General features: G+C 47.0%; 1 protein-coding gene and 1 long non-coding RNA gene across 6 annotated transcripts in view; both read left to right on the top strand.

The window, feature by feature from the left end:
* The first annotated feature begins 601 nt into the window (after nt 1-601).
* LOC310696101 lies at nt 602-4900 on the top strand. Its single transcript, XR_014520425.1, has 3 exons — nt 602-870; nt 1479-1563; nt 4503-4900. It is a non-coding gene; the product is annotated as an uncharacterized lncRNA (long non-coding RNA).
* A 7084-nt stretch (nt 4901-11984) lies between these two features.
* Nucleotides 11985-25084, top strand: part of SCN3B (sodium voltage-gated channel beta subunit 3) — a 25694-nt gene continuing 12594 nt past the window's right edge. Inside the window, exons 1-2 of one of the 5 annotated variants that reach the window (XM_083481216.1) lie at nt 11985-12390; nt 23050-24830. In XM_083481216.1, coding sequence (XP_083337342.1) covers nt 24773-24830 — 58 coding nt within the window. In that variant the 5' untranslated portion in view covers nt 11985-12390; nt 23050-24772. Of the gene's footprint in view, nt 12391-14025; nt 14043-23049; nt 24831-25084 lie in introns of those variants that run through there. The other 4 variants (XM_083481215.1, XM_083481218.1, XM_083481217.1 and 1 more) reach the window with 4 other exon arrangements.

Here is a 25084-nt window from a genome sequence, read left to right as displayed (position 1 = left end):
GCCACAGTGCTGCAGCCCAAATCTTGACCTTCTGAGGTCACGCTCAGCCTTCTCAGGCCTGGCAGAAACCCATCTGTCCCTCCATGGAAACTACAGCTCTGTGGGGTGTATGTGTTTCTAGAAGACATCACCCACCCACCTACCTACTCCAGAGCAGATGGACTTGCTACTATGGGGCTGCCCATCATTCCAAAAAAATAGCCATGAAAGTGTGTGCTAAATGAGAACTTTATCTTGGTGCTTTGTTTCTGCTGGATAGCAGGCATGGTGTACAGGTTGGGTCATGTGTAGTTCCTTGGCTGGAAGCCCTTCTGTTTTGCTTCATCTGGCTCGTTGACTCAGGAGCTGTTCCAGCAATTGTTGTAGGCAACCCACATGCTGTGCATTGAAACTGGAGATAAACATAGCAGGGTGGAAGACCTTAACACTGTGAACCATTGGCTAGAACCTGGAGGAGCCGAGAAGGTGAGACCATGTGATCCTCCTGGAAACCAATGGTTGTCTGTCTCAGTATATGGCAAATTCATTCTCTCTCTCTCTCTGGAACAACAGTCTCAGAATAAAACTAGGTGCCCAGAGTACTATATAAACATGGGCACTTGTTTTCTTACTGACACAGAAACCTGTATGATGAAGTTATTAGTTATGGATTGCGTCACTGTGGTATTCCCAGTGCAGGTGCCAATTGTTAGCTCCAGGAATCAGGCTCATGAATTCATCCTCCGCAGAGTGGCAGAACAGAGCCAGAAGGAGGTCAGATCCTTCAGAGAATTCCTAAGTGCTTCCTGTAAACCAGGGTGGGGAACCTGCAGCCCTCCAAGTGTTGTTGGACACCAATTCCCATCAGCCCCATCCAGCAAGATGGGAAGGGTGAGCTTGGTTCCTGGAACTCACGATTTGCATCTGCAGTGGTGATGGTGTAGGGATGTGATCCACAGCTGATGTAAACATGCTGAAGATGGCTAGCGATCACTGGTGCATGGATGAGCACGGAGGTCTGATCCAGAACTTCAAGGCAGATTTCTCCAGTGAAAGTGACTGGGTACATTTAAATAATAAATCAGTCCTTCCTTTAAAGGCAGAGCCTTAGCCTTGATCTTCCAGCATGAGATTTCAAAATGTTCTCTGACCTTATAATGGGGTCAGGCTTTGCGCTTAGGATTTCCCCTTGCGTTATGCTCATCCACCCTCCTATCCTTGGAAGATGCTTTGTCTGGTCATTTCCTCACTCCACCCAGCATTGTTTGCCTTCCCACCTCGTGCCTTGTGTATTGATTGGAATATTGTTTGACCAGTGCCATGTCCTAATAGTCAGTTTTATAAGGTGTCATAAGAATCGTGTGTGTGTGTGCACGCGCGCAGTATATAATCATTGGATTATACTCTTTGAAAGATTCAGATTATCATGGATTAAATCCTGGCTCGCTGAAGTTGAGAGAATGTCTATAGACATTGTTCTGTGTTCCTCTTCCATGAAGGTGATCCCTCTCCAAAACTAGACTTCTCCTGGAAGCACTGCAAGGATTTCCTGTGGGTGGCTGGTCTTCGCAGGCAATGGACAGGGTAAAAAAGCTGCAATGTTTTGCTAAGTTTATTGTTTTGTTTGTTTGTTTTGCTTGATCTACCTATCTATCTGAATTACATCCTACCTTTTCTTCCAAGGAGCTCGAGCTGGCATACGTGGCTCTCCCTCCCCCAATTTAATCCCCACAACAACCCTGCAAAGTAGGTTAGGGTGAGAGGCGGTGGCTGGCCCAAGATCGCTCAGTGAGCTTCATGGCTGAGTAAGGGTCAGAACCCTGGATTCCCAAGTCCTAGTCCCATGCTCTAACTCAGGGGTAGGCAACCTAAGGCCCGTGGGCCGGACGTGGCCCAATCGCCTTCTCAATCCAGCCCGCAGATGGTCCGGGAATCAGCGTGTTTTTAAATGAGTCGAATGTGTGCTTTTATTTAAAATGCATCTCTGGGTTATTTGTGGGACATAGGAATTCATTCATTATTTTTTTTCAAAATATAGTCCGGCCCACCACATGGTCTGAGGGACAGTGGACCGACCCACGGCTGAAAAAGGTTGCTGACCCCTGCTCTAACTGCTACACCACACCAGCTCAAATGTAGTTGTTGTTTTCATTTGAATGACTGTGGTATATACAGTGGTATCTCGGGTTAAGTACAGTGGTACCTCGCAAGGCGAATGCCTCGCAAGACGAAAAACGCGCAAAACGAAAGAGTTTTCCATTTTTTGAGTCGTTCCGCAAGACGAATTTCCCTATGGGCTTGCTTTGCAAGACGAAACGTCTTGCGAGTTCTTGCGATTTTGTTTCCTTTTTCTTAAAGCCGCTAAGCCGTTAATAGCCGCTAAGCCGCTAATAGCCGTGCTTCGCAAGACGAAAAAACCGCAAGACGAAGAGACTTGCAGAATGGATTAATTTCGTCTTGCGAGGCACCACTGTACTTAATTCGTTCCGGAGGTCCATACTTAACCTGAAACTGTTCTTAACCTGAAGCACCACTTTAGCTAATAGGGCCTCCTGCTGCTGCTGCGCTGGCGGAGCACGATTTCTGTTCTCATCCTGAAGCAAAGTTCTTAACCTGAGGTACTATTTCTGGCTTAGCGGAGTCTGTAACCTGAAGCGTATGTAACCCGAGGTACAACTGTACATGCATTCCCCCATCATTTTCAAACATGGCATGGGAATACAGGAAGTATTAGCTTTTATACCAAGTCAGATCAATTGGTCCATCTAACTCAGAACTGTCTACCCTGACTGCCAGAGGCTCTCTAGTGTTTCCCCGGGGAGATTTCTCCCAGCCCTACCTGGAGATGTCATTGGAGATAAGACTTGGGACCAGATCCCACCTGCAAAGCAGATGGTCTGCCACTGAGCCTTGGTCTTTCCCGTGTGCACCTTCAGAATGGGGCCAGGCTGAGCCTACCCATCATAGTCACCTTCGGGCCTCGGATCTGAGCTCCATCATTTTTCAGCTATCCCCTTCTTCCCACAGCTGGAGAAGCCAGTCCCTCCTAGGGATGTAAGGAGGCATCACTTTCCATTCTGCCCCACATGAGCCGCATGCAGCGAGGTTTCCGTTCTGCTGCAGTTCTCCTTTTGCCAAAACCACGTTGTTCGTCTCTCTGTCAACTGTGGTGGAAATTACCCCTCTTGCGTGATTACATAAATTACGTAAGTTATATTGCTGTTACATTGTTCCACCCCACTCATTTCAGTTCAAAGGAAATGCTATTCAAATGGCGGGGTGGGTGGATGTGACAGATTGTGCACTGCTTACAGACTGAAAGCAGCAGCAGCAAATACAGATCATATTTGCTGGACTGATTTCCATTCTGGACATGGGGACAAATACAGTAAGTGAACAATAGCAATTTCCACTTCCGTTTTCATTAGAATTCTCTGACATTCCTCGTCCCCGCACCCCACAAGAAATGTACTGTTATTATGCACCATCCCAAGGTCAAGGGTCTACCCAGGAAACAAAAGCAAATGCAACCCTTGCACATCACAACCAGGAAATAAAATTAATATACCAGGTCAGGAAAACCAAGCCAAAGCTCAAATTAAACTAATTAGCTTCATTGATGCACAGGAAACTCAGGTGGTGCTAGAGGGGGTTGGACTAGATGACCCTTGGGGTCCCTTCCAACTTGACAATTTTGTGATTGTATGATTCTCATATTACCAGTTGAGCCACATGACCTTGGGGCGATCAAATGCCGTGTTTTGTCTTATGCGTCTTATTCATGGGAGTGCACACTATTTATTTATTTTGTACAGTATGAGATCCTGGCCTTGTGAAGACAGAAATCTGTCCACTGCATGATCGCCAGATCCATCATCTGTTGAATGGGGGGGGGGGGAGGACCTGTGTTTGAATCCCAGCACTGAGCGGAAGAGAGGTTTAAACTTCTTAGCTCTCTGCTAGGATGAAGGTCAGGGTGGAGGAGGTGAGAGAGAATGTTCCTGTATGTATGTGTATGTTGTAACTCAGTGGTTGAGCATTTGAACTACATGGAGAAGGTCCCAGATTCAGTCCTTGGATCTCCTGGTAGGGCTAGGAATGTAAAGCTAATGCCAGTCTGTGTTGACAGCCTTGAGCAAGATCGGCCAGTAGCCTGACTCAGCTTCTTATGTTCCTGTGTGTGGGTTTGTGCTTGCTATATGTTTGGTGAGTGTCTGTGCGTGGTGTGTAAGAGTATGTGCATGATCTGTAGCCCTCAGAGAGTTGCCTAACCTTAAACATGGCTGGCAAAGGTTAGTCATCCCTGATTTAAATGTTATCTTTCTATAGCATTTCCCATTTAGATTATCAAATGATGGTCTTGGCTTTTGTTTTGTTTTTAATGAACTTCCAGAATGTCCCTTTCCAGTGCGAATGCACTCCGAAATGAAAGTTTTGGTCCTATGTACGTAAGAAACTGATTAGTATGACAGGCTATGATATTGAATTTACTGCAGAATTATTTTTGCTTCCTCTGTTTACAGGACATTAAAAAGGATATCAGTTCGAAGGAAGTGATTTCACAGTTGCTAATTCTGGCCACGCAAGCCATCACTTGGCAGTGGAAAAATCTGGATAGCCTAAACTTAACAGCATGGTACAGAACGATTTGGACAGCAAAAGCAGAAGAAATGGTACAGAAAATCTGAGTTGTGCAAGGAAAAAAGAACCCACAATCATTTCATACTGTCTGGCAAAACTTTATTGCATATGCACTCAACAAAGACTTACAAAACCAGAGAGCACTGGCAGTTATAGATATTTGGTAATGTATATAGCATGAATTCTGGAACTTTTTATTCTTTGAGGAAGTCTCAGTGTTCCCTGTATATTGCATTGCTCTTGTCATTTCTTTCTCCCTCCTTTTTATGTTTTATATTGTATTGTTTTGTAGAAATAAACTTGACTTTTTAAATGAGTTTGCAGAATGTCAAAAACCCTCGCACACTTCTAAGGCTCCACACAAGCGCGGCTGATTCAACTTCCATGACTGTAACTCAGCAAACCTGTTTTTCTTCTCCCTTTCCTTTTTTTTCCCCTCCTAGTTTCTCTTTTTTAATTTTTGTTTGATGGGAAAGCCTTGGCTCGATTGAAACAAACAAGGAGTGTGATTTCACCCCACAGGCATAAGCCTGGAAAAAATGTCAGAATATGTGAGAGACACCACCCCATTCCCTGACAATCCATTTCTATATTGCCATGGACTACAGCACTCATTTCAAGTGCTGTATGTATTTCTTACTGAGCCTATATTGCCTGCAGCTCATTTAGGTTCACCCATCAGGAAGCAGACAAGGACAATTTCTTAAGCCCAAAATAACCAAGTCAACCTCCTACGGTCAACAAGACTATTAGTCAGCTCTTAATTTGTTTGGGTCTGATATGTAGGTCACTCGGGAGGGAGGTGAAGGCTGTGCACATCCTTGAACAATCCGATGGGGCAACAAATGCCATGGGACTGTCTAAGGGAATTTCTGAAGTGGGCAAGGATGGAGGTTTGCATCTTTGTTACCATTGTCATGCCCATGCAGCCAAGCATTGTGAGTGTTTCAGGAAAGGAAGGGAGAGTGTGAATGCATGCTGCTTTCTTATCACAATAGCATGACTAGTTGGCCTATATTTAAAGTTCTTTGGTGTCAGCATGTTCATAAATAGCAAATGCCAGCCTCCATAAATCTATACATGAGGGGAAACGATGGATGAGGCATGCCCTCCTTTGAGCAGACCCAGAACAACGCCAGGTCACTGTGAAGCTACAAGGGGGATCCAACACTTCACGGGTGAAAATGAGGAGCCAATTGTAGACTGGGTGGGCATTTAAGGACCACTGCCTTGCCTTCCTTCACTGCACATTGCAAAAGGCTTGTCTTTGCTGCCTTGGAAGTGAAGTCTTTTACAGTCGTACCTTGGTTCTCGAACGGAATCTGTTCCAGAAGTCCGTTCGACTTACAGAAACATTCAAAAACCAAGGCGCAGCTTCCGATTGGCTGCAGGAGCTTCCTGCAGCCAATCGGAAGCCTCGGAAGCAGCGTGGGACATTCGGGTTACAAAGAATGTTCGCAAACTGGAACACTCACTTCTGGGTTTGCGGCATCCGGGAGCCAAAACGTAAGAGTACCAAGGCGTTCAACCAACAAGGTACGACTGTACTTCACAAGACCTTGTCCTTCCACAGCTTCAGTCAGTTAGTAAACTGACCATAGCATTTAAAACAAAACAAAAAAACCCATAAGAATGTATAATAGAATTAATGCCTGCAGCATTAGTCCTTGGCATATTTTTGAAAGTAAACCTAGGGTTACAACCCTCAGAAAATCACAAGGTGTCACATTTCTTGCAGCCCAAGATGGGTAGCCAACACTGGAGTTCCCCTGAATTCAATGTACTGACTTCTCCCCACGAGGCAAATATAAACCTTTTAGCCAGGCTCTATGGAGTCAGGACTCTCCCCAGGCATATCCTTCCACCAATGCTGTCCACCCATCCACCTAGAACAGTGGTGGCCAAACTGGGCCCTCCAGCTGTTTTGGGACTACAATTCCCATCATCCTGACCACTGGTCCTGTTAGCTTGGGATGACGGGCGTTGTAGTCCAAAAACAGCTGGGGGGGCCCAGTTTGGCCACCACTGATGGCTCGCTCACAAGCTGCATGCTTCCACCCAACGCTAGCAGAAGCTCTGCCTGCTTCTGCTATTCTGGGACCCATCTGCAATACAGTGGTACCTCAGGTTACATACGCTTCAGGTTACATACGCTTCAGGTTACAGACTCCACTAACCCAGAAATAGTGCTTCAGGTTAAGAACTTTGCTTCAGGATGAGAACAGAAATCGTGCTCCAGCAGCGTGGCAGCAGCAGGAGGCCCCATTAGCTGAAGTGGTGCTTCAGGTTAAGAACAGTTTCAGGTTAAGAACGGACCTCCGGAACGAATTACCATAAGTACTTAACCCGAGGTACCACTGTACTGTTCCCATCCTGTCCCTTTCCCCTCTGGTGCTAATTGCAAAATCAGGGGAGGGAACTGGTTGGGGAAGTGAGCATTCTCCACCTGAGAGAGGGATGTGAGCAGGAAAACAATATATCCCAATAATGATACATTCCTTGCCCTCTCCTCTTCCTCCACCTCTCGCCTCTAAGTGGGTGCCCCACTTAGTGCCTGTTTTCCCATTCCAAGAGGGCTGCTGTGAGGCACGTGAAAGGCGCATGATCCAGCCTGCCGGCTGCAATCACCTAATTGCAATGTGCTGGGAAGCTGATCAGGGGAGCTGTGTGTGCCGGCTTACCATTCTTGCCCCTCCCCAGAGAGATCTTCACCCTGGAAAAAAGAAAAGGAGGTCACACGTGAGGCAAGAACTTGATCGCTGCAGGGCTGGGCTTGGGAACATTGCATTCGGGGCTGCTGCTGCTGCTGCAATCGGAAATGCCAGCTGAAACCAGGCCCAGATTGGCCTCCTTTCGGCAGGAAAAAGCATTCCTCTTTTCCAAGCCTCCCTTTCCTGTGCCAAGGCTAATAGTGGGATCTGCTGCTAGTGGGACAAAGGGGAGCAGCTGATCTCCCTTCCTGCTTTGCAGTGTCCCGACCATCCTGGCCTTATTCTCAGCACAGCCTACACTTTCCTCCCAGGCTTCCAGGCTGCTGCTGCTCCTTGAACCAGGGTGGTGGAGGTGCAGAGGAAGACAGCCCCAGGGAGTTTCAGCAAAGGGCCGTTTTTTTATCACACTCACCTGGCATGCTGCATCTGCCAGCATCCTCCCTGCAGGACAACCCTTGAGGTGCAGGTGCCCTGACCTCCTCCTTTGCATCTGGTTGCCTCCAGATGGGATGAACAAAGCAGGAGTCCATCACCCAGGCACCAGCCAAAAAGAGATGCTCACTACTGGACCACTGATTTGGGTTGGACTAGATGACCCTTGGGTCCCTTGTAAGACTATGTTTCTATTACATAATAATAATAATAATCAATTTATTTATACCCTGCCCTCCCCGGACAGAGCCAGGCTCGGGGTGACTAACACCAATAAAATTACAATAAAACATAATGGGGGGGGGGGACAAACAAACAGACAGACAAAAAAACCTGTTTATTAAAATACGGGTTAAAATACAATTTAAAATGCAGCCTCATTTGAATAGTAGTCCATAAATCAAAACCACAAGGCGAGGGAAACATAAGGGCCAGTCTGAGACCAAACCAAAGACCAGGTGGAACAGCTCTGTCTTGCAGGCCCTGCGGAAAGATGTCAAGTCCCGCAGGGCCCTGGTCTCTTGTGACAGAGTGTTCCACCAAGTCGGGGCCAGTACTGAAAAAGCCCTGGCCCTAGTTGAGACCAATCTAACCACCTTGGGGCTTGGGACCTCCAAAGTGTTGTTATTTGTGGACCTTAAGGTCCTCTGTGGGGCATACCAGGAGTGGCGGTCCCTTCGGTACGAGGGTCCTAGTGTGTGGTGCAATTCTATGAAAAGCAATTCAGTGATGGCTTCTACTGGCTCAGCCCCCTGCTTTGAAGGGAAGGTGCATATTTTCAGCACCCATCTTATTTCTGTGATTGTAGGTACTCATCCTACAAACCATATTTTGATCAGATTGTGTATCAGTTAATTCTACTGGATACAAGGGCTTTTCTCCTAGTTCTGCAGCCGTGCGTTGCAAAAAAAATACGATCTTACCCGCTGAATTGAAGGTTGGTTAAGCAAAATCTTTTCTCAGATTTTCTACTTTTCTGATAAAGAACCAACTGAGCATATTCACTGATTTTTGGATTTTTACATGGAACAATAAGAAACCAATTGATACACGCTATGATCAAAATGCGGATCAAGCAAAAAAGTGTGGCTGAGCCCTCAGTTGTTTTAATAATTTTTCTTAATGTTGTATTTTAAATCATTGTAACCTGCCCTGGGACCTTGGAGTAAAGAGTGGGTAAAAAAACAACAACAGCAACAACAACAACAACAGCCAAACTGTCCTCACTTTCCAAAATACAGAAAATATATGAATATATAATAACTAATACAAGTTCTCTATTTGTTTGTTTAATTTATACACTGCCCCATACCTGGGGGTCCCAGGGCAGCCCATAGAACAAAATCCAGATATAAGACCACATAATAAAAATAAAAACAACTCAATAGCCCCCCCCCAAAACCCCCACATTTTAAAAGGGCATAGGATGTAAATCAGATCAACCAAAGACCTGGCTAAAAAAGAACATTTTTGCCTGGCGCCTAAAGGTGTATAATGAAGGCGCCAGGCAAACTTCCCTGAGGAGAGCATTCCACAGATGGGGAGCCACTGCAGAGAAGGCCCCGTTCTCATATTGCCACCCTTCGGACCTCTCAAGGAGGGGGCACATGAAGGCCACTGCAGAGAAGGCCCCGTTCTCATATTGCCACCCTTCGGACCTCTCAAGGAGGGGGCACATGAAGGAGGGCCTCAGAAGGTGATCTCAATGCTTGTTCGTTCCTCCTGTGAAATTTTTTAGGTTTCCTAATCATTCTCCTTCCTCGATTATGTGTTTAGCAAGAGGGGAAAGACCTGTGTAGGGATATTGTTTGAGCATCTGGCAATGAATGAATTACAGGAAGCCAATGCCACTTAAAGGAGCAGGTACTGACAGGCAGACATGCCCGTGCCTTGATCCCATTAGACTGATAGCTTGCCTTGCACCTTATGCAAGGTCACAGCTGTGCCTCAGCAAACAATGTCCTTCATGGGAGCATTGCAACTGACTGCTTTGTGTCATCCCCACATTTTCTGGTCTTTCTTTCTCTCGACACTGTATAAAATGTGTTCCATCTATTTAAGAGTTTTCGCTGAGGTGCATCAGGCAAAGCCCTTCAAGATTATATTAGTTCTGATAGTTAGCCCAGCATCATTGATCTGCCCAAGTTAGCCACTGCGGTGCCAGTTGTAAAACAGACCAGGAAAGCACCACCCAGGTTTGGTCAAAAGTAGGACCAATTTTAATGGTTGCCATTCAAGGAAAACGTCTTCAGAATTTCAAGATAAGTCAAGAGCATGGAGTGAAATTTCCCAGGGGAGTTCTTTTTTCTTTTTTAAAAATAATTATTATTGAGTTTTGCTTTACATACATACACAGATAAATTCCATCCAAAATTCAAACTAAAACTAAGAATTAAAAATGCATAATAACTAAATATCTTTCCCTCCACCAATAACCCATGATTATTATTCTGAATTATCAGACCTAAGCACTCTAGCCTTTTGTGTTGACTTCTGTCCACCACCTCAATTTGAGTTATTCTTTTCTTTCCTTAACTGCCTTCTTTAGATGTTTCTCATTTCTTGGTATTAACTTATTCAATTATAATAACTGTTTTGTCATTTGCAAAAGTTAATCAAAGCATAGTAAGGGTTTTACTGCAACAAGGGAATTCCATGTAACCTTGGTTCATTGCTGTAGCTTAGAGGTGGGGAAATTCCCCTCTGTGGGCCAATTGCAGCTCTCCAGGGCCCCTATAGCTGACTCTCAGAAGTCTTCCTAGGTCATGCCCCCTCACGAGATCTGCTGAAATGTGTCTAAGCAGTTAAACGGCCTAATGTTTACTTGGATGGAGGTGTGTAAACAGAAGCATACAGAGGAAATTCACATGCAGCAAGCACTCCAATTGGAGAGCAGCCTTTACCAAAGGTGTCATGGGCTTTGAAGACGCTCAAACTCAGGACATGCTAAGAGGAAGGCACGCTCAGCAAACCCTCACAATGATCAACTCCCACCTGGAAACCTATGTCCCCAATGTGGAAGGACGTGTGGATCCAGAATTGGCCTTCACAGCCACTTATGTACTCACTAAGACTATGTTTATGGAAGACAATCTTACTTGGCTAAGAATGAGAAGGAGGAGGAGGAGGAGGAGGAGGAAATTCACACCCATTAGGTAAAAGTAAAGAGACCCCTGACCATTAGGTCCAGTCGTGGCCGACTCTGGGGTTGCGGCGCTCATCTCGCTTTATTGGCCGAGGGAGCCGGCGTACGGCTTCCGGGTCATGTGGCCAGCATGACTAAGCCGCTTCTGGCGAACCAGAGCAGTGCATGGAAATGCCGCTTACCTTCCCGCCAAAGCAGTACCTATTTATCTACTTGCACTTTGACGTACTTTCAAACTGCTAGGTTGGCAGGAGCAGGGACCAAACAATGGGAGCTCACCCCGTCGCGGGGATTCGAACTGCAGACCTTCTGATCGGCAAGCCCAGTGGTTTAACCCACAGCACCACCAGTGTCCCCTCACACCCATTACTTCACCCATTTTTCCTCTAGCCCTGCCTATGCTGTCGTGTGACCCTCCAGAAGGTTCTCCCTGAGAGACTGCAGCCCTTGGCTTGAATAAGTCTCCCTAACTCCTTGCTTCACTGAGGGTAAATGACAAATGCTTCCTTGCCCCAGCAGAACCTACTGACCCAAAACAATGTAGGCCACATAATGCCAACAAATAAGAACGGTCGTCTATTCCTGCTAAATGCATTTGATCTGGACTAACGACCTAAATACCGTTGACTGTCCTGCCTGTGCCCTCCAAAATCGATGGCTGCCAGTCATGAGTCACTTAAAAAATCTCCATCCTGTTTATACCTTGCGAATGCTGGAAGCAGCGTCACGTCTGAATTCCACTTATCTGCCACAGCGGCAGATCTTGCCCTACTATCAGCCCTAAATAAATGTTGCGCATGAGACCAGGGGAAGGGTGGGTGTGGAGAGAGAAAAGTGGATAATTTCATTCAAGGAAACAAAGAGCTTTTGGATATCAGCAGCGAATGATTCACTCCCTACAGTGCGTCAAGTTGCCTAACTGTAGCCAAAGACAATGTCAGCCTCGTTGTTGAAAGGTGTGGCTCGTGCTGCTCGGTAAATGTAGGCAGCCTGCAATCTATTTTTAATGCAATTACAAAGCATCCTCCCCAGGCAGTGGGACAGGAGACCAAGCATCTTCCTAGCAAATGCAGGTTGCGAAAAGAACAACTGGGAGACAGGAAGAGGGTAATGATACTAAGCCTGAAATTATATAGGTATAGATATGCTTCTCACTGTGCATTTGTAAGCTGGCTAGGTGAGATATTTGCCCATCTAGCCTACAGGTGGGAATCCTCAGTTTCAGGAAGGGGCCTGAAATTGGCCCTCCAGCCTTCTCTGACTGACCCTCAGGACCTACCCCAGGCCACGCCCACTCTTCCCCAGGCCACACCCCCGTCTCCCTAAGCCACGCCTCTCAGTGGCTCCCTCCTCGAGTGCTTTTGCATATCTAGAAGGTGTCCTTTCACCAGGGTGGTGCCTCTTGCTTGTGTGGATGGAGAGATTTGCATGGAGGAGCCTCATTGCCTTTTGCATGGCTGGGACATCACCTACCATACAAAGGTAAGAGCCATATCCATTTGCTTTGCCCACTTCGGGCCTCTGCCCTTGCCTGCTGCTTGTATGCAGCCACCAGTAGGCATGGGCTTCTCTTTTCTGACTTTGCAGTAGCCGGCTGGCAGTGGGAGTCCTTGGGGCCTCAAATATCAGTGGCGCCCTGTGCAACACCAAAATTCAGCTTCCCCCCACCTCTCGCACTCAGTTCTATGTAATAGTTGCAGAGTCTTCTGCAACACCCCCAAGGCTCTACGCCTAGTGCACCCAAGGTGGATGTGCTCCCCTAAATTCGCCTCTGGGGCTGGTTTGCCATGAGGGTGTTGGAAAGAGATATGATGTCCCTTTTTATCCTGTGCTGTTAGGGATGGAATCTTTTGTCAGGAGTGGGAGGCTCTGTCAATTTTGCTTTTCTCACTTTCTCATTATTTCTCCAATCTAAAGTTTTCCACATTTCTGCAGCATTTTGGGTTTTTTTGAGGGGGGGAGGTGGAGAATCCTCATGAAAATTCACTAGGATTTTACTGCAAATTTCACCTAATTGCAGTGGTCACCAGTGTACACATTTATTTATTTTTGCAAGCAATTGCTTTTAATATAGTGCAATTTTGTGCATATTGTTTTCACTAATATAGTCATTTCTATGCACACCCTAATATATTCATATATATTAGTATATGAATATATATATATGTGTGTGTGTGTGTGAACATTAGTCAGAGAAGTGTGAATTTTGAAGAAGAACAGTTTTTTTGTTCTCATGTTGTTTTTCAAAAATGAATTTGATAGATTCACCTTTAAATGCAATCTGAATCAAGTTCCTCCCCCATCCCCAGCTATTTCAGTACTTGTTAGATGTGCCTCTTCCCCCCCCCCCGGCTTCTTCCAGCTCTAGACTGGGCTTGTCATATTTAAGTCCAAATGGATTTGTATATTGCCTGCTTGAGTCATCAGGGGGACTATGAAGTGTGCTTTTTTGTGAAAATGGGAGTTCTTTTCCCCTTGGTTACTGATAAGTAATCAACTCTCCCTCTACCATCACCTGGGAAGAGCCATTCCCTCAGACTGCCTCAGTGGGAAAGATGGGAAGCAGAAGACTCATTCCATCAGCTTTGCCAGAAGCCCTGCTCCACCTGCTACTGCCTGCACCTGAAACAACTCTTTAGAAAGCTGTTTAGACAACTGTTTATAAATTGGTGCTTGAGTTTTGATTTTCCTCTTCCCTCCCAGTTCCTTTTCCCTTGTGTGTTGTCTTTTTTCAGCTTGTAAGCCTGAGGGTAGAGGCTGTCTTGTTTTGATTGTAAGCTGCTCTGGAAGCCTTTTTGGCTGGAGAGAGGGGTGCAAATATTCAAAAACAAAGAAATACAGTGGACACTCAGTTTGTGAATGTGATCCGTAAGGGATGCATGTTCTCAACCTGCAGCATTCGCAACTCGCAGCGGCGCATCTGCGCATGCATGGTTTGTGATTCGGTGCTTCTGCACATGCGCAAAGCACAATTTAGCCCTTCTGCGCATGCACAACCTCCGAAACCCAGAAGTAACCCGTTCCGGTACTTCCGGGTTTCGGCAGTCCTGTAACCTGAAAAAATGCAACCTGAAGCATCTGTAACCCGAAGTATGGCTGTAAACGAAAGAAGAAAGTAAGGGGTGTGGCTGGAGGTGAGTGAGGGCAGTAAGAGAAGGGTGGGAGAGAGACTAAGGCTTTGGGACTGTGGGATAATGGAAGAAGGGAAGGTAGAGAGAATCACTACAGGTCAGAGTCCAGAGGGAAAAGGGAGGGGGATCTGAGCAATGGTAGGGAGAGATAAAAGGCAGTGGGGGGTGGGAAGGTGATAACAAAGGGAGACACAAGAGCAGTGAAAGGTGAGAGGCTGCAGAAAGGGCTGGGGTGGTGTGAGAGGGCAGTGGAGAAGAGAGGCAAATTGGTATTTGTATGTCTGTGTAATCAGGGAATCATAGAGTTGGAAGGGACCGTGGGGTCATCTACAGGTTCAACCCCCTACAATGCAGGGATCTTTTCCCCAGCGTAGGGCTTGAACCCACAACTCTGAGATTAAGAGTCTCATGCTCTACTGACTAAGCTATCCCAAACAGTGGCATTTAAATTTATTTTGAAAAAATAATTTCATTGCACCATAAATCTAACCCCCCCCCCAAAAAAAATGTAGAATTTGCAGTTGTATTACAGCAAGCTGATCAGCCACATAATGCAAGAAGGCGTCTCGGGTATCTGCAGCCCCTGATGGTGGTTGCTAAATGGATGTATTTAGCCTGTTTGTGTATTTTCTCATTTAACATGTAGTAAGCTGTTGTGATAGAGGGACGCGGGTGGCACTGTGAGTTAAACCACACAGCCTAGGACTTGCCGATCAGAAGGCTGGCGGTTCGAATCCCTGCGACGGGGTGAGCTTCCGTTGCTCGGTCCCTTTCCTGCCAACCTAGCAGTTTGAAAGCACATCAAAGTGCAAGTAGATAAATAGGTACCACTCCGGTGGGAAGGTTAACGGCGTTTCCATGCGCTGCTCTGGTTCGCCAGAAGCGGCTTAGTCATGCTGGCCACATGACCCGGAAGCTGTACGCCAGCTCCCTCGGCCAATAAAGCGAGATGAGCGCCGCAACCCCAGAGTCGGTCACGACTGGACCTAATGGTCAGGGTCCCTTTACCTTTTTAAGCTGTTGTGCATTGTATGGTTAAGTTAATGTTAATGTGGATACACACACACACACACACACACACACACACACAGAGAGAGAGACTTGTTCTTCAGAAAAAATACAAACAAACAAACAAAAATAGATTTGCTTATAACATTACCAAATAGTAACAATTCCACACATACCTTTGTTTTAACATCAAAACAGCTAAAAAGGGGAAGGAAGCATTTTTTTCCTTTTTATACCTATGAGATTTCCCCACTTTGCAAATTATATCTTTGAAAAAATAGGTCACCCATTCCAACACTGTTATTTCCAGTTCTCTTTTTCCATAAGCTGTTAACAGGCACCAATTATCTAATTGCACCTGATGATTCTCTCTGCTCTTCAGCATCTCTCTTCACTGAACCAAAGTTAACCACTCCCAGATTTTTCTGACCATATCCCACTTATCTGTTTTACAGTCATTTTTTCCAACCCCGACACATAACACTCCAGCAATAGTCAGTGTGTGCAGAATCTGTGATCTGCCTATTTGTAACGCATCACCTTTAGCAGAATATAATGACTGTGTATTAGAGAGAGGGCCCTGTGGTCAATAGGCCAGTTGAAAATGTGGTCAGCAATTGTTAGAGTCAGGAGAGAACTGAGATCATGGCAGCAGTAAGTAGGAGCTGGTCTCCCCTCTCCCAACCATGACTTCAACACTCCTATGAGAGGGTTTTTCGGATCCTTGGGACTCCTTGGAGCTGGTGAAGCAGCAGATGTTCTGAAGCCCTGGATTAATGTAGAGTTTGGGGAGGGGGAAGAGGAAGAAAACAGCTACCCAAACTGAAGGAAATATGAGCAGAGTCCATTGTCAGCTGTGGGAAGGGGTAGATGGTGTTAGGATCGTCCTACACTTGTGTAGAACCCTGGTAGAGACACATGCCCAACTGGCATGTTCTCTCCCTCCTGGTCTTTCATTCGGGAGCTTCAAAAGCTTTCTTCAGCCCGAACATCACAGTGACTGATACCAAGAAGCATCAGCACACTTAGGGATCCACAGAGTATTTGCAGTTTGCGTAACAGAACTCAGTAGCATAGCATTTGGCTAATACACTCGGAGCATTCTGTTTTAGCTCCTTCCTCTTTCTCATCATACAGCAAAGAGAAAGAACAAAGGAAAATAGTCCCACTTCACAGAACACAGTAATACCAAAACATCCTGTCTCCTTCACTTCCCACTCTGTGGAATGAAAACATACACCATCATGTGATAGACAACAATCCCATGACTGCAAACACGGAGCAAGAATCCTAACAGCTGGGTGGAGGGATAGCTCAGTCAGTAAAGCATGAGACTCTTAATCTCAGGGTCATGGGTTCAACCCCCTTGTTGGTTGAAACATTCCTGCATTGCAGGGAGTTGAACTAGATCATCCTCTGGTCCCTTCCAACTCTACCATCCCATGATTCTATGATTTCAGCCTATTTCATACTTGCAGTGACCAGCTTGGGTGGACTTCCTTTGTAGTCTCTGTATGAGCTGACTCTTGGGAGACCCAGGAAAGACCAAAGGATGGACTTCTTCACACACCTCACAGTTAACCTTTGGAATTTAGTCACTTGGGATGCAGTGATGGCCACCAACCTGGACTGCTTTAATATCCAGCAGCAGTCAGTATGATGGGGCAGATCTGCTGAGACCCGCTCCCAACACTGCACTTCACGGGGACATGGGAGGGCTCTGACATGGGTGTGGCTGTGAAGACACACCGGCAAGTGTGCCACATGGGCTCCACTTGTGCACCTGCACAATCCTGGTCTCACTCCTGCCTTGCCCCAGTGTCGCCCGGGTCAGCTGCTGTGGGGTTAGTGTCACCCCATCCCACTGCCCACTACTGGGTTTAGACAAGTTTGTGGCGGATGCACTGATCTGTGGCGACCAGCCACAAGGGCTGTGTTCTCCCACCACTGTTGGAGGCAGCATATCTCTGAAGGCCAGTGGCTGGGAATCAGAGGTGGGGAGAAAGTTGTGTTGCACTCAGGTCCTGTTCGCATGCTTCCCACAGGCATCTAGTTGGCCACTGTGATGCTGGACTAGATGGGCCTTTGGCCTGATCCAGCAGGTGGCTCTTAAGTTCTTAATAAGTGTTTCAAACCAGCTGTTTGGTGGGATTTTAAGCACTCTAGAGTAGTTAAAAATCTGCTTGAGCCAAATGGTAAGTAAGCCATGAGCCCCTCCCTCCTTGCACGCATGAATCTTCCAGACTAGCTCTCAGAATAGCTGCTGTAACCTTCATAAACATGTTTAGAAGTCGGTGCTGCAAAAGCACTTCACATTCTCAGGTTAGTGTTTCCCAAAGAGGGATCACTTTAAAAAAAACTCGTTTCAGCACTCATGAGATGCACAAACTTTTGCTGTTATCAGGAAATGCTTGTCTTATTAGTCCAGTCTCATTAAAAACATGCCCAGAAGAAGGATACCATAAACCTTTGAGAATTGTTGCTAAAAGACCAGAGGTTGTCCTTTTGTTGCCGCATTCTTCCTGACAATGGCATGAGACCCATGGTTGCCCGTAGGAATCCTTTCATGCTGCTCCTTGCTGACTCTGTGTGGCTAAATGCTGAATTTCACTTGCATCGAAGCATTTCCAGGTTGTATTAGGCTGTTAGAAATTGTTAGTTAACCATGAACATTGATTTTGGGTTTGCTGTTATTGCCTCCTCTTGTCTTTTCTGTTTACTATAATACTTATGGGCGGATTTCATCCCATGTTGGAATCTGAATCTTTCATGTTTTTGAAGAGCCCAATTTATCTCTGATCCCCAGTCCCCATCACTTTCTTTACCTAAAGCACAAATTCAGCCTATGATCTCTCTCACACACTGCCTTCTGCTATCATTTCTCTTGCCATCTCTCTGTTCCCATCTTTTGTTAAATTTAATATTTCTAAGGAACCAATGAAGCACATTTCTCACACAATATTTAGAAAAAATAAGTGGCATTTCCTCATCGATAGGAGATCTGGCAGTTCTGAATTCCTGGAATTGTCAATGTATGATCTTTTTAGGGGGTGTCTCCTCCATGCCTGTGAAATTACCTCTTCACTGAAGTGTGTCTCAATCCAACTTTTTAGATGCCGGGTTAAGAAAAACTCACCTTTTTTGGTACAGTAGAGTATATAGAAGCTGATGGGTTAAATCAGTCAAGCACAACCAAAATGATCAAGGGACTGCAGCAGCTCCCCTGCAAGGAAATGTAACAGCATTTTGGAACTTTTTGGTATTCTCTTGAATGTAAGATTTTCTTTCATTCTTCCAAAAAGAGCCTATCTGGGGGCCCCAGTTCTGAATCTAGACCTCCAGATTTCCAGATTTCCCCTCCTCTACTCCTGCTACTGGCCTTGGGGGGAGCCCCAATTTGCTTCAATAGGAGCTGCTTCTCCCCATGGAGATGGAGACACAAGGGTCCACTGCATGGGGTGGAGAATTACAGTCCCTGACCCCCCTGAGGACAGGCTCCTCCTGTTATGAGTCAGAGGACCCGCACTGGCTATTTGTGGAAAGAAAATATTGTGCTTGGAAGGCAAATTCCCAGATTAGTGCAGAGACTGTGGCTCTGAAAGGTATTTCTGTTCAGACTGGTTGTTGGTAAGTCAGCTGGAAAGTGATGCTTTTTAATTTGGTGGGGCAGAGGCTTTTTGTTTGTATGTTTCATTGTACCTGGGTTTTCAATGTGCTCACTTTGCCTGGCAATCTTCAGGCATATTTTCACATGATGCTGATGGCTACCTGTGCAGAGGCAGATTTAGGGCAGCTTCCGCACACAGGGCATCACACTGAGAGGGGTGCTGTAGAGCATGCACAGAAGAAAATGCAAGAAGTGGGGTGTGTGTATTGAATTTTGGCCTTGCACAGGGCACCACTTAAATTTGAAAGGTATAAGACCTGCCCTGACCTGAGCACTATTGATGACTCACATCAGGCTCACTACATAACTTTGTAGCCATCCTGCCAGACAAAGGAAGCTTCAGGGAAGAGACAGCGCCACCTGCTGAGTCTTCATGCACCCTCTATGGATGGAGATGCAGAGCTGCACTGATAAAGCACAACAGAGGTGATCGTTCTTTGTGTGATAACCACCACTAGGTTCTTCTAGCACCTGTAGTCTCCATAGGTGGAAGAATGGGCTAAGATCAGCCATGCTAACAGATGGCTTCATATGGAACTGTTCCTCAAAGCATGGGATGTGGTGTTTGTTCTCTGTATATTTCTGAGAAAGTCCCGGTGGTCCATCTGTCTAGAGACACACAGACAAGAAACATGGAGTTCTCTTCCTTTCTTTTGGCAGTGAGTGCCTCCAAATAACACCCACAACTTCCTGAGGCCAGGGGTCATGAAAGAATACTGTGTACAGTTCTGGTTGTAGAGTTGGAAAAGGTTCAGAAAAGGGCAATTAAAATGATGGAGTGACTTCCATACGAGGAACAGTTACAGCATTTGGGACTTTTTAGTTTAGAGAAAGGGCGAGTGAGAGCTGACATGAAACAAATCATCTCACAAGAAGTCCCATCTTTTGGGGATGCTGATTTATTGCACAAATCAACTTAAAAGAGTGCCCTGAATTTGCTACTGTGTGGCCAAATACCACCTGAAAACAGCTACAGTATGAAGGCACCCTCATTATTTTGTGGAAATGATCTGCAAATGGTTTTTTGTTGGAAAGATATAGGAAAGAACAAGAAGGTGGGGCACAGTAGCCTCCCCTTTATTCTTTGCCCTTCTCACTGGGCTCTTGCCCTGGTCTAGTATGGAGCAGCATAAGGAGGTGCCTTCTACTGAGTCAGACCAGTAGAAGGTTTGAGGCAGGGGTCTCTTCCCAGCCCTACCTAGAGTTGCTGTCAGGGACTAAGCTTTCACATGCTAAGGCAGATCCTCCACCACTGAAATTGGTCCTTTCTGCTGCTGGAGCCCTTGTGCTTTTTTTGCGCCCTAGAGACCTCTGCTGAAGAAGGCAGACTCTATTCAGGACAGTCCTATCCCCAGATTTAAGCAGCTGAAAGAGTAACCCACCAGTACATGATGAATGGTGAGCAGCTGCTGATAGATCTGGGTCTCTCTCAACCCCCTGGCAGCCAGGAGTGGCAAGGCATGGCTAATATTTCTCTTTGCACAATGAAAGGCATTTCTGCAATTGTTCTAATGGTTGACAGGGAAGCCATCTGCCAGTAACTGCATGAGGCCCAGGCATCCCTGCTCAGGTTTTCTTTCTTGATTCCAGCCTATAATAAGGCATCACAGAGAAATCAGAGGAATTGTTGAAGGCAGAAATGTTGGGCATCTTTGATCATCCCCCCCCTTCTGCTACAGAAGTGTCAGACCGTGTGTGTGTGTGTGTGTGTGTGTGTGTTGTGTGCCTGTGTTGCCCTGGCTGGGATGGTGTTCCCATAGCAACCCCTGACAAAGAGCGGTTCCGCTCTCTGTAGCATTCACAATTCATATTCATCAATGTTTCCAGTGTGCGCTCTCTCTCTCTCTCTCTCTCTCTCTCTCTCTCTCTCTGTGTGTGTGTGTGTGTGTGTGTGTGTGTGTGTGTGTGTGTGTGCTATCTCTGGCTGAAAGACCAAAGAGGGTTGAGCCTTCACCAGCCATACAGGGACCTCTTGCCCTTTGGTGGGGTGGGGGGGAAACTTTCTCCTGCAAAAGAGCACTTGCTTAATGAGCATACAGAAGGCTGGAGGAAATGGGGAGTGGATAGCAATGACTTTAATGACAGCTTCTGGCTCTTTCTTCACATAATGTCAGTCGGATGGAATGAAAACAAGTGTGATCACTGTATTAAAACAGTGAGAATCAGCCAACAAAAAAATCTGCACATAAAAACATAAGAAAACCAGCAGCCCATCTAGTCCAGCATCCTAACCCTACCTCACAGGGCAGTCATGATGATAAAATGGAGGGGGGAGGGAGAGCCATGTATGCCTTCTAAGATGAAAGGAGGGTAGATATGTAATGATAAATGCTGTACATAAATAAATGGCTGCTTGTTGCCCTGCCTCTTCCTCAGGCCCAGAAAACTGTGGTGGCCAGGAAGAGGTGGAGCTGATTATAATGGTGGTCAGAAGGTGGACTCACTGAAGGTGGATCATGAATAAGTTATTGTCAAAGGACCCTCCAAAACATCACTGCTTGTTCACAATGACTGGGCACCTTTTGAAAGGGTGGTGTAAGACAGACAAACAACTCCTAATGGACTTCGTTTGCCATGAACAACTTGAACAGGAAACATATTCTTGCCTGGCACCCACGGACTCACCATGCCTTGGACTTGGGGACAGAACAGTTTACTCCAGAGAGCCAAAATTTGCCATGTTCCTGAGAGTGAAAGTAGGCCATTTATAGGAGTTGAGTCAGAGTGTTCCATCCAGGTTCTTTCTTAATCACAGGTGAAAACATCCTGTCTTTTCTTCACTGCTTCTGCTCTGTGATGAATGCTCTCTGCTGGCCCACATCCCCTCTCACATCCAGGGGCTTGCATTTCCTGACAGGAACCTGGCCTGCTGCAAACAGACATGATTTCACAGTGCTTCTGTGAGCATATGGCTGTCAGACAAGAGTGCAAGCCACCTGATTTAACAGATTCTGAAGATCTATATAAAGCAGTGCTGAGCAATATCCACCCACTAGGCCCAGGATAGATTATATGAGGTGAACTGCAGACAAAATGCAGATGACTCCAAGAGAAAAAAACAAATAAATAGATGATCACATGTTTCCCAGGCTTTATTTAGTTTTGATGATATCTCCAAGGGAAGAAAAAAATGGAAGTTTTTTTTTTAAAAAAAATGTAATTGGTATGCATAAAATGATTAAGAATTTGTAAATAATACTAATAGAATGACAGAGCTGAAAGGGCTTAAGAAGATGAGGAACCTGCAGCCCTCCAAGTTCTTGAGGAATACAACTCCCATCAGTCCCAGCCATCATGGACAGTGAATTCAGGATCAGCAGGCAGCATTCAACCAAGTAATTATGGCACCCCTGGCAGATGTTCAGGGAGATGTGCGTTTTATCTTACATAACCGAAGAACAGGGTGCCATGTAACATTAATTCAAAATGTGTTGTTTAAGCAAACATGATCCCTTGTATTTGGCACATATCTGCTCTTATGTAAATATGTGCCTTGAGATGCAATGAAGCCCACAAACACAACCAGGTACGAAAGAAATGGAAATTGCATTGAGGACAGGCATGTAGAGCTGATTGATGCCTTCTAAAAGCCAACCCCAGGCAGGGATATAACCCTGTTTTCTAGCCTGCTTGCTTCAGATAGCAGCAACTGCTTTCCAGGGAAGGGGGTAACATTTACGGCGTAATACATTTATTCTGAGAACTGCTTTTGATGTGTAGGCTTGGCTTAAAGAGACACGACAGCTGGGTATGCTTAGGGTTTCTGAGAATAGCCCTCTCTCTTGGCCAGGTCTAGTTTGGAGGCCAGCCATCCAGTGGCCCTTCCTGCACTTTCTTGTTGCCAGAGACAAGGCGGTGGGAACTTTCTACTTCTATGAAAGCAGAAGAGAGAGAGAGGTTGAAATACATGGTTGCAAAATCATCTAATGGAGAGTTTTGCTCAATTTGGTTGGTTTTTTGTGTGTGTGTGTTTTACTAGGACCCCCCCCCCCAAGCCAAATCCATCAGCTGAAGCTGGATGCAAAAGATAAACACTTATTAACAAATTAAATAGTTCTGAGCCCAGGAATATGATTTGGGTACTAAAACAGAACTGAGCACACAAAATGCCCACTCCACTTTTGCCACTTTCATAACCACAAGCAGCATCAACATATTTCTTCATTCCAGCAATGCAACTGGGTGCGAGCAGGTCATTTAGTTCCTGTTGCTGTTAAACAACTGAGAGTCTGCAATTCTTGCCAATTTACTGCAAATCAACCAGCAATCTGTCAGTATATCCCCGTCTACCCTGGCTTGATCTAATGAGCATCCCCTCCTTCTAAATCCATTCAGGTTTGACCACAGACTGCCCTGCAGAGTTGGAGATGCGTGTGATGGGAATTGTGGCTCCTCTCCAGATGGAAGAGACCCAGCCAGCTCCTGCCACTAAACCCTTTGGGCTCAAGCCGGATCTATGAGAACAGAGGCTTTCTCAGCCTTTCCAGCTGCAAGAGTGACCTTTGGAGCTTTCCCAATGGCAGTCACATGGACTTGTTACAGGCCACTGCTGCCACTCCCGACTAGCTACCACCTTTAGGAAACCACAGCAGAGAAGCATGGCTCCCCTGCCAGGGAACACTGGCAGGATGCCAGGCATTGCTGTGCACTCAAACACTGAAGAACATCGGATTCCATGGAAATCATTTAGGATGATGGGCGCTTTGGGGGCTCTGGAGGCAGCAGTCCCTTCAGCCTCCCTCTCTTTCTCTTTTGCTCTCCTTGCCAGACTCATTTTGTTCCAGAAAAGGGTCTTTTTTTTCCATTTTGCCTGCTGCTGTTTGCTTATGAAAGATTTCAGCAGAGAAAGTGAACCTTGGATTTGGCTACATCCACACCATACATTCAAAGCACATTTAAATTAGTGATGGATTGGCTGGATTTATATCCCACCTTTTATCCAAGGAAATAAAGGTGGCACATGGTTCCTTCCCCGCCCCAGCGCACAACCCTGAAGGGGTGGTGTAGATGTGAAGAGGCTCTGGGAGCAGCTGGCTTGGAAAGAGGCAGGAAACGCCCCACCCCCCCAATTCATCGGGAAAAGGGAGTCTCGCTCTCCTGATGGGAGGGGGATGCCTGCTTCTGCCAAAGAGAGGTCTGCGCATGCTTGTCCTGAGGGGCTGTTCCCAATCCAGGCACGGCTCGGAGAAGGGAGGCGGCGGCACTCCTCCTCCTCCTCCTCCACCCACCCTCGCGCTCTCGTAAGGCGGGCACAAGCCGTCCCAGCCACGCAGAGCCGGCGCAGGAGGCTGGGCTCCAGCACACGGCTTGAGATGCATTGTTCCTGTGGGGAGGCTCGGAGCTGGAGGTGGCGGCGAGGGTGGCGACGGCGAGGGTTGGTGGCTGCGGAGCCCCTCCATCTCGGGCCTCTCCCCGTCTCCGTTCGCGCCGCGGGGCTGTAGGAAGCGGGCCCAGCGGCTCTCCAAAGACCCCTGCTGTCCTCTGTCGCTCGCCTCCCTTCCCCCGAACCGTTGGGCTGAGCACAGGCGGGGCAGGGCAGCGCAGCGCAGGCGCCTCCAAGGGGCTGGTGATGCCCACAGCTGGGAAGGGACAGCCGGCGCTGTCGCCCTCGCCAGGTAACCCCGACCCTGCCCGCCCGTCGCGGAGCTGTCCAAAGAGGGCGGCGACCCGCAGGAGCTGTCCGTGGTGCTGAAACCCGCTACGCGGGAGTCGAGTCAGTTAAAAGTGCACCGCTGCCCTCCGGGAACCCCATCTGCTCCCATCGGCGAGTTCCAGCCCAGCGCCTACTCCAGCGCGGAGCTGTCCAAAGAGGGCGGCGACCCGCGGGCTCTCTCCCTGGTGCTGAAAAGCCTTGCGAGAGGAGGAGTGCCAGGAAGGGACTTTGAACGGTGCACCTTTGCCCTCCCTGATCCCTGCCTCCTTCTGGTCCGGCTGCTCCCATCGGTCGGTTCCAACCCAGCGCCTCCTCCTCCTCCCGCCCGGATCCAGTTGCGCGGCGACTAAGCTACTAGATCTGGTGGAGAAAGGAGACCCAGCCGAGTCTGCCTTTCCAGGAGCCATGGCTGCGCTAACGAAGGTGGCCGCCGCCTCTTCCCTGCTGGTGGTGGTCCTTTGCGGTAGGTGCTTCCCGCCTGTGGTCCAGGAAACCATGTGAAACGTGTGTATTTGTGAGACAGCCAGAGAGAGGGGTTCCGTTTCAGTGGGAAGGATCCCTGAGAAGGTCCTCTATGAAGTCATTAGTTGCCGAGTTGCCCCGGGGGCCTGAGCAGCTCCTCGAGAGAGAGAAGGGTTGCCATGGCGAGCTATTGTGCACCACTTTAATTAAGTAAGGGGAGGGTTGTGGTTGTTTCCCTGTTGGACAGAGTCAAAG

The sequence above is a fragment of the Podarcis liolepis genome (genome assembly GCF_965112155.1).
Source record: "Podarcis liolepis genome assembly, chromosome: 16".
Classification (NCBI taxonomy): Eukaryota; Metazoa; Chordata; class Lepidosauria; order Squamata; family Lacertidae; genus Podarcis; species Podarcis liolepis.
Note: the sequence above shows the minus strand (reverse complement) of the source record. Positions and strands in the feature narration are given on the sequence as shown.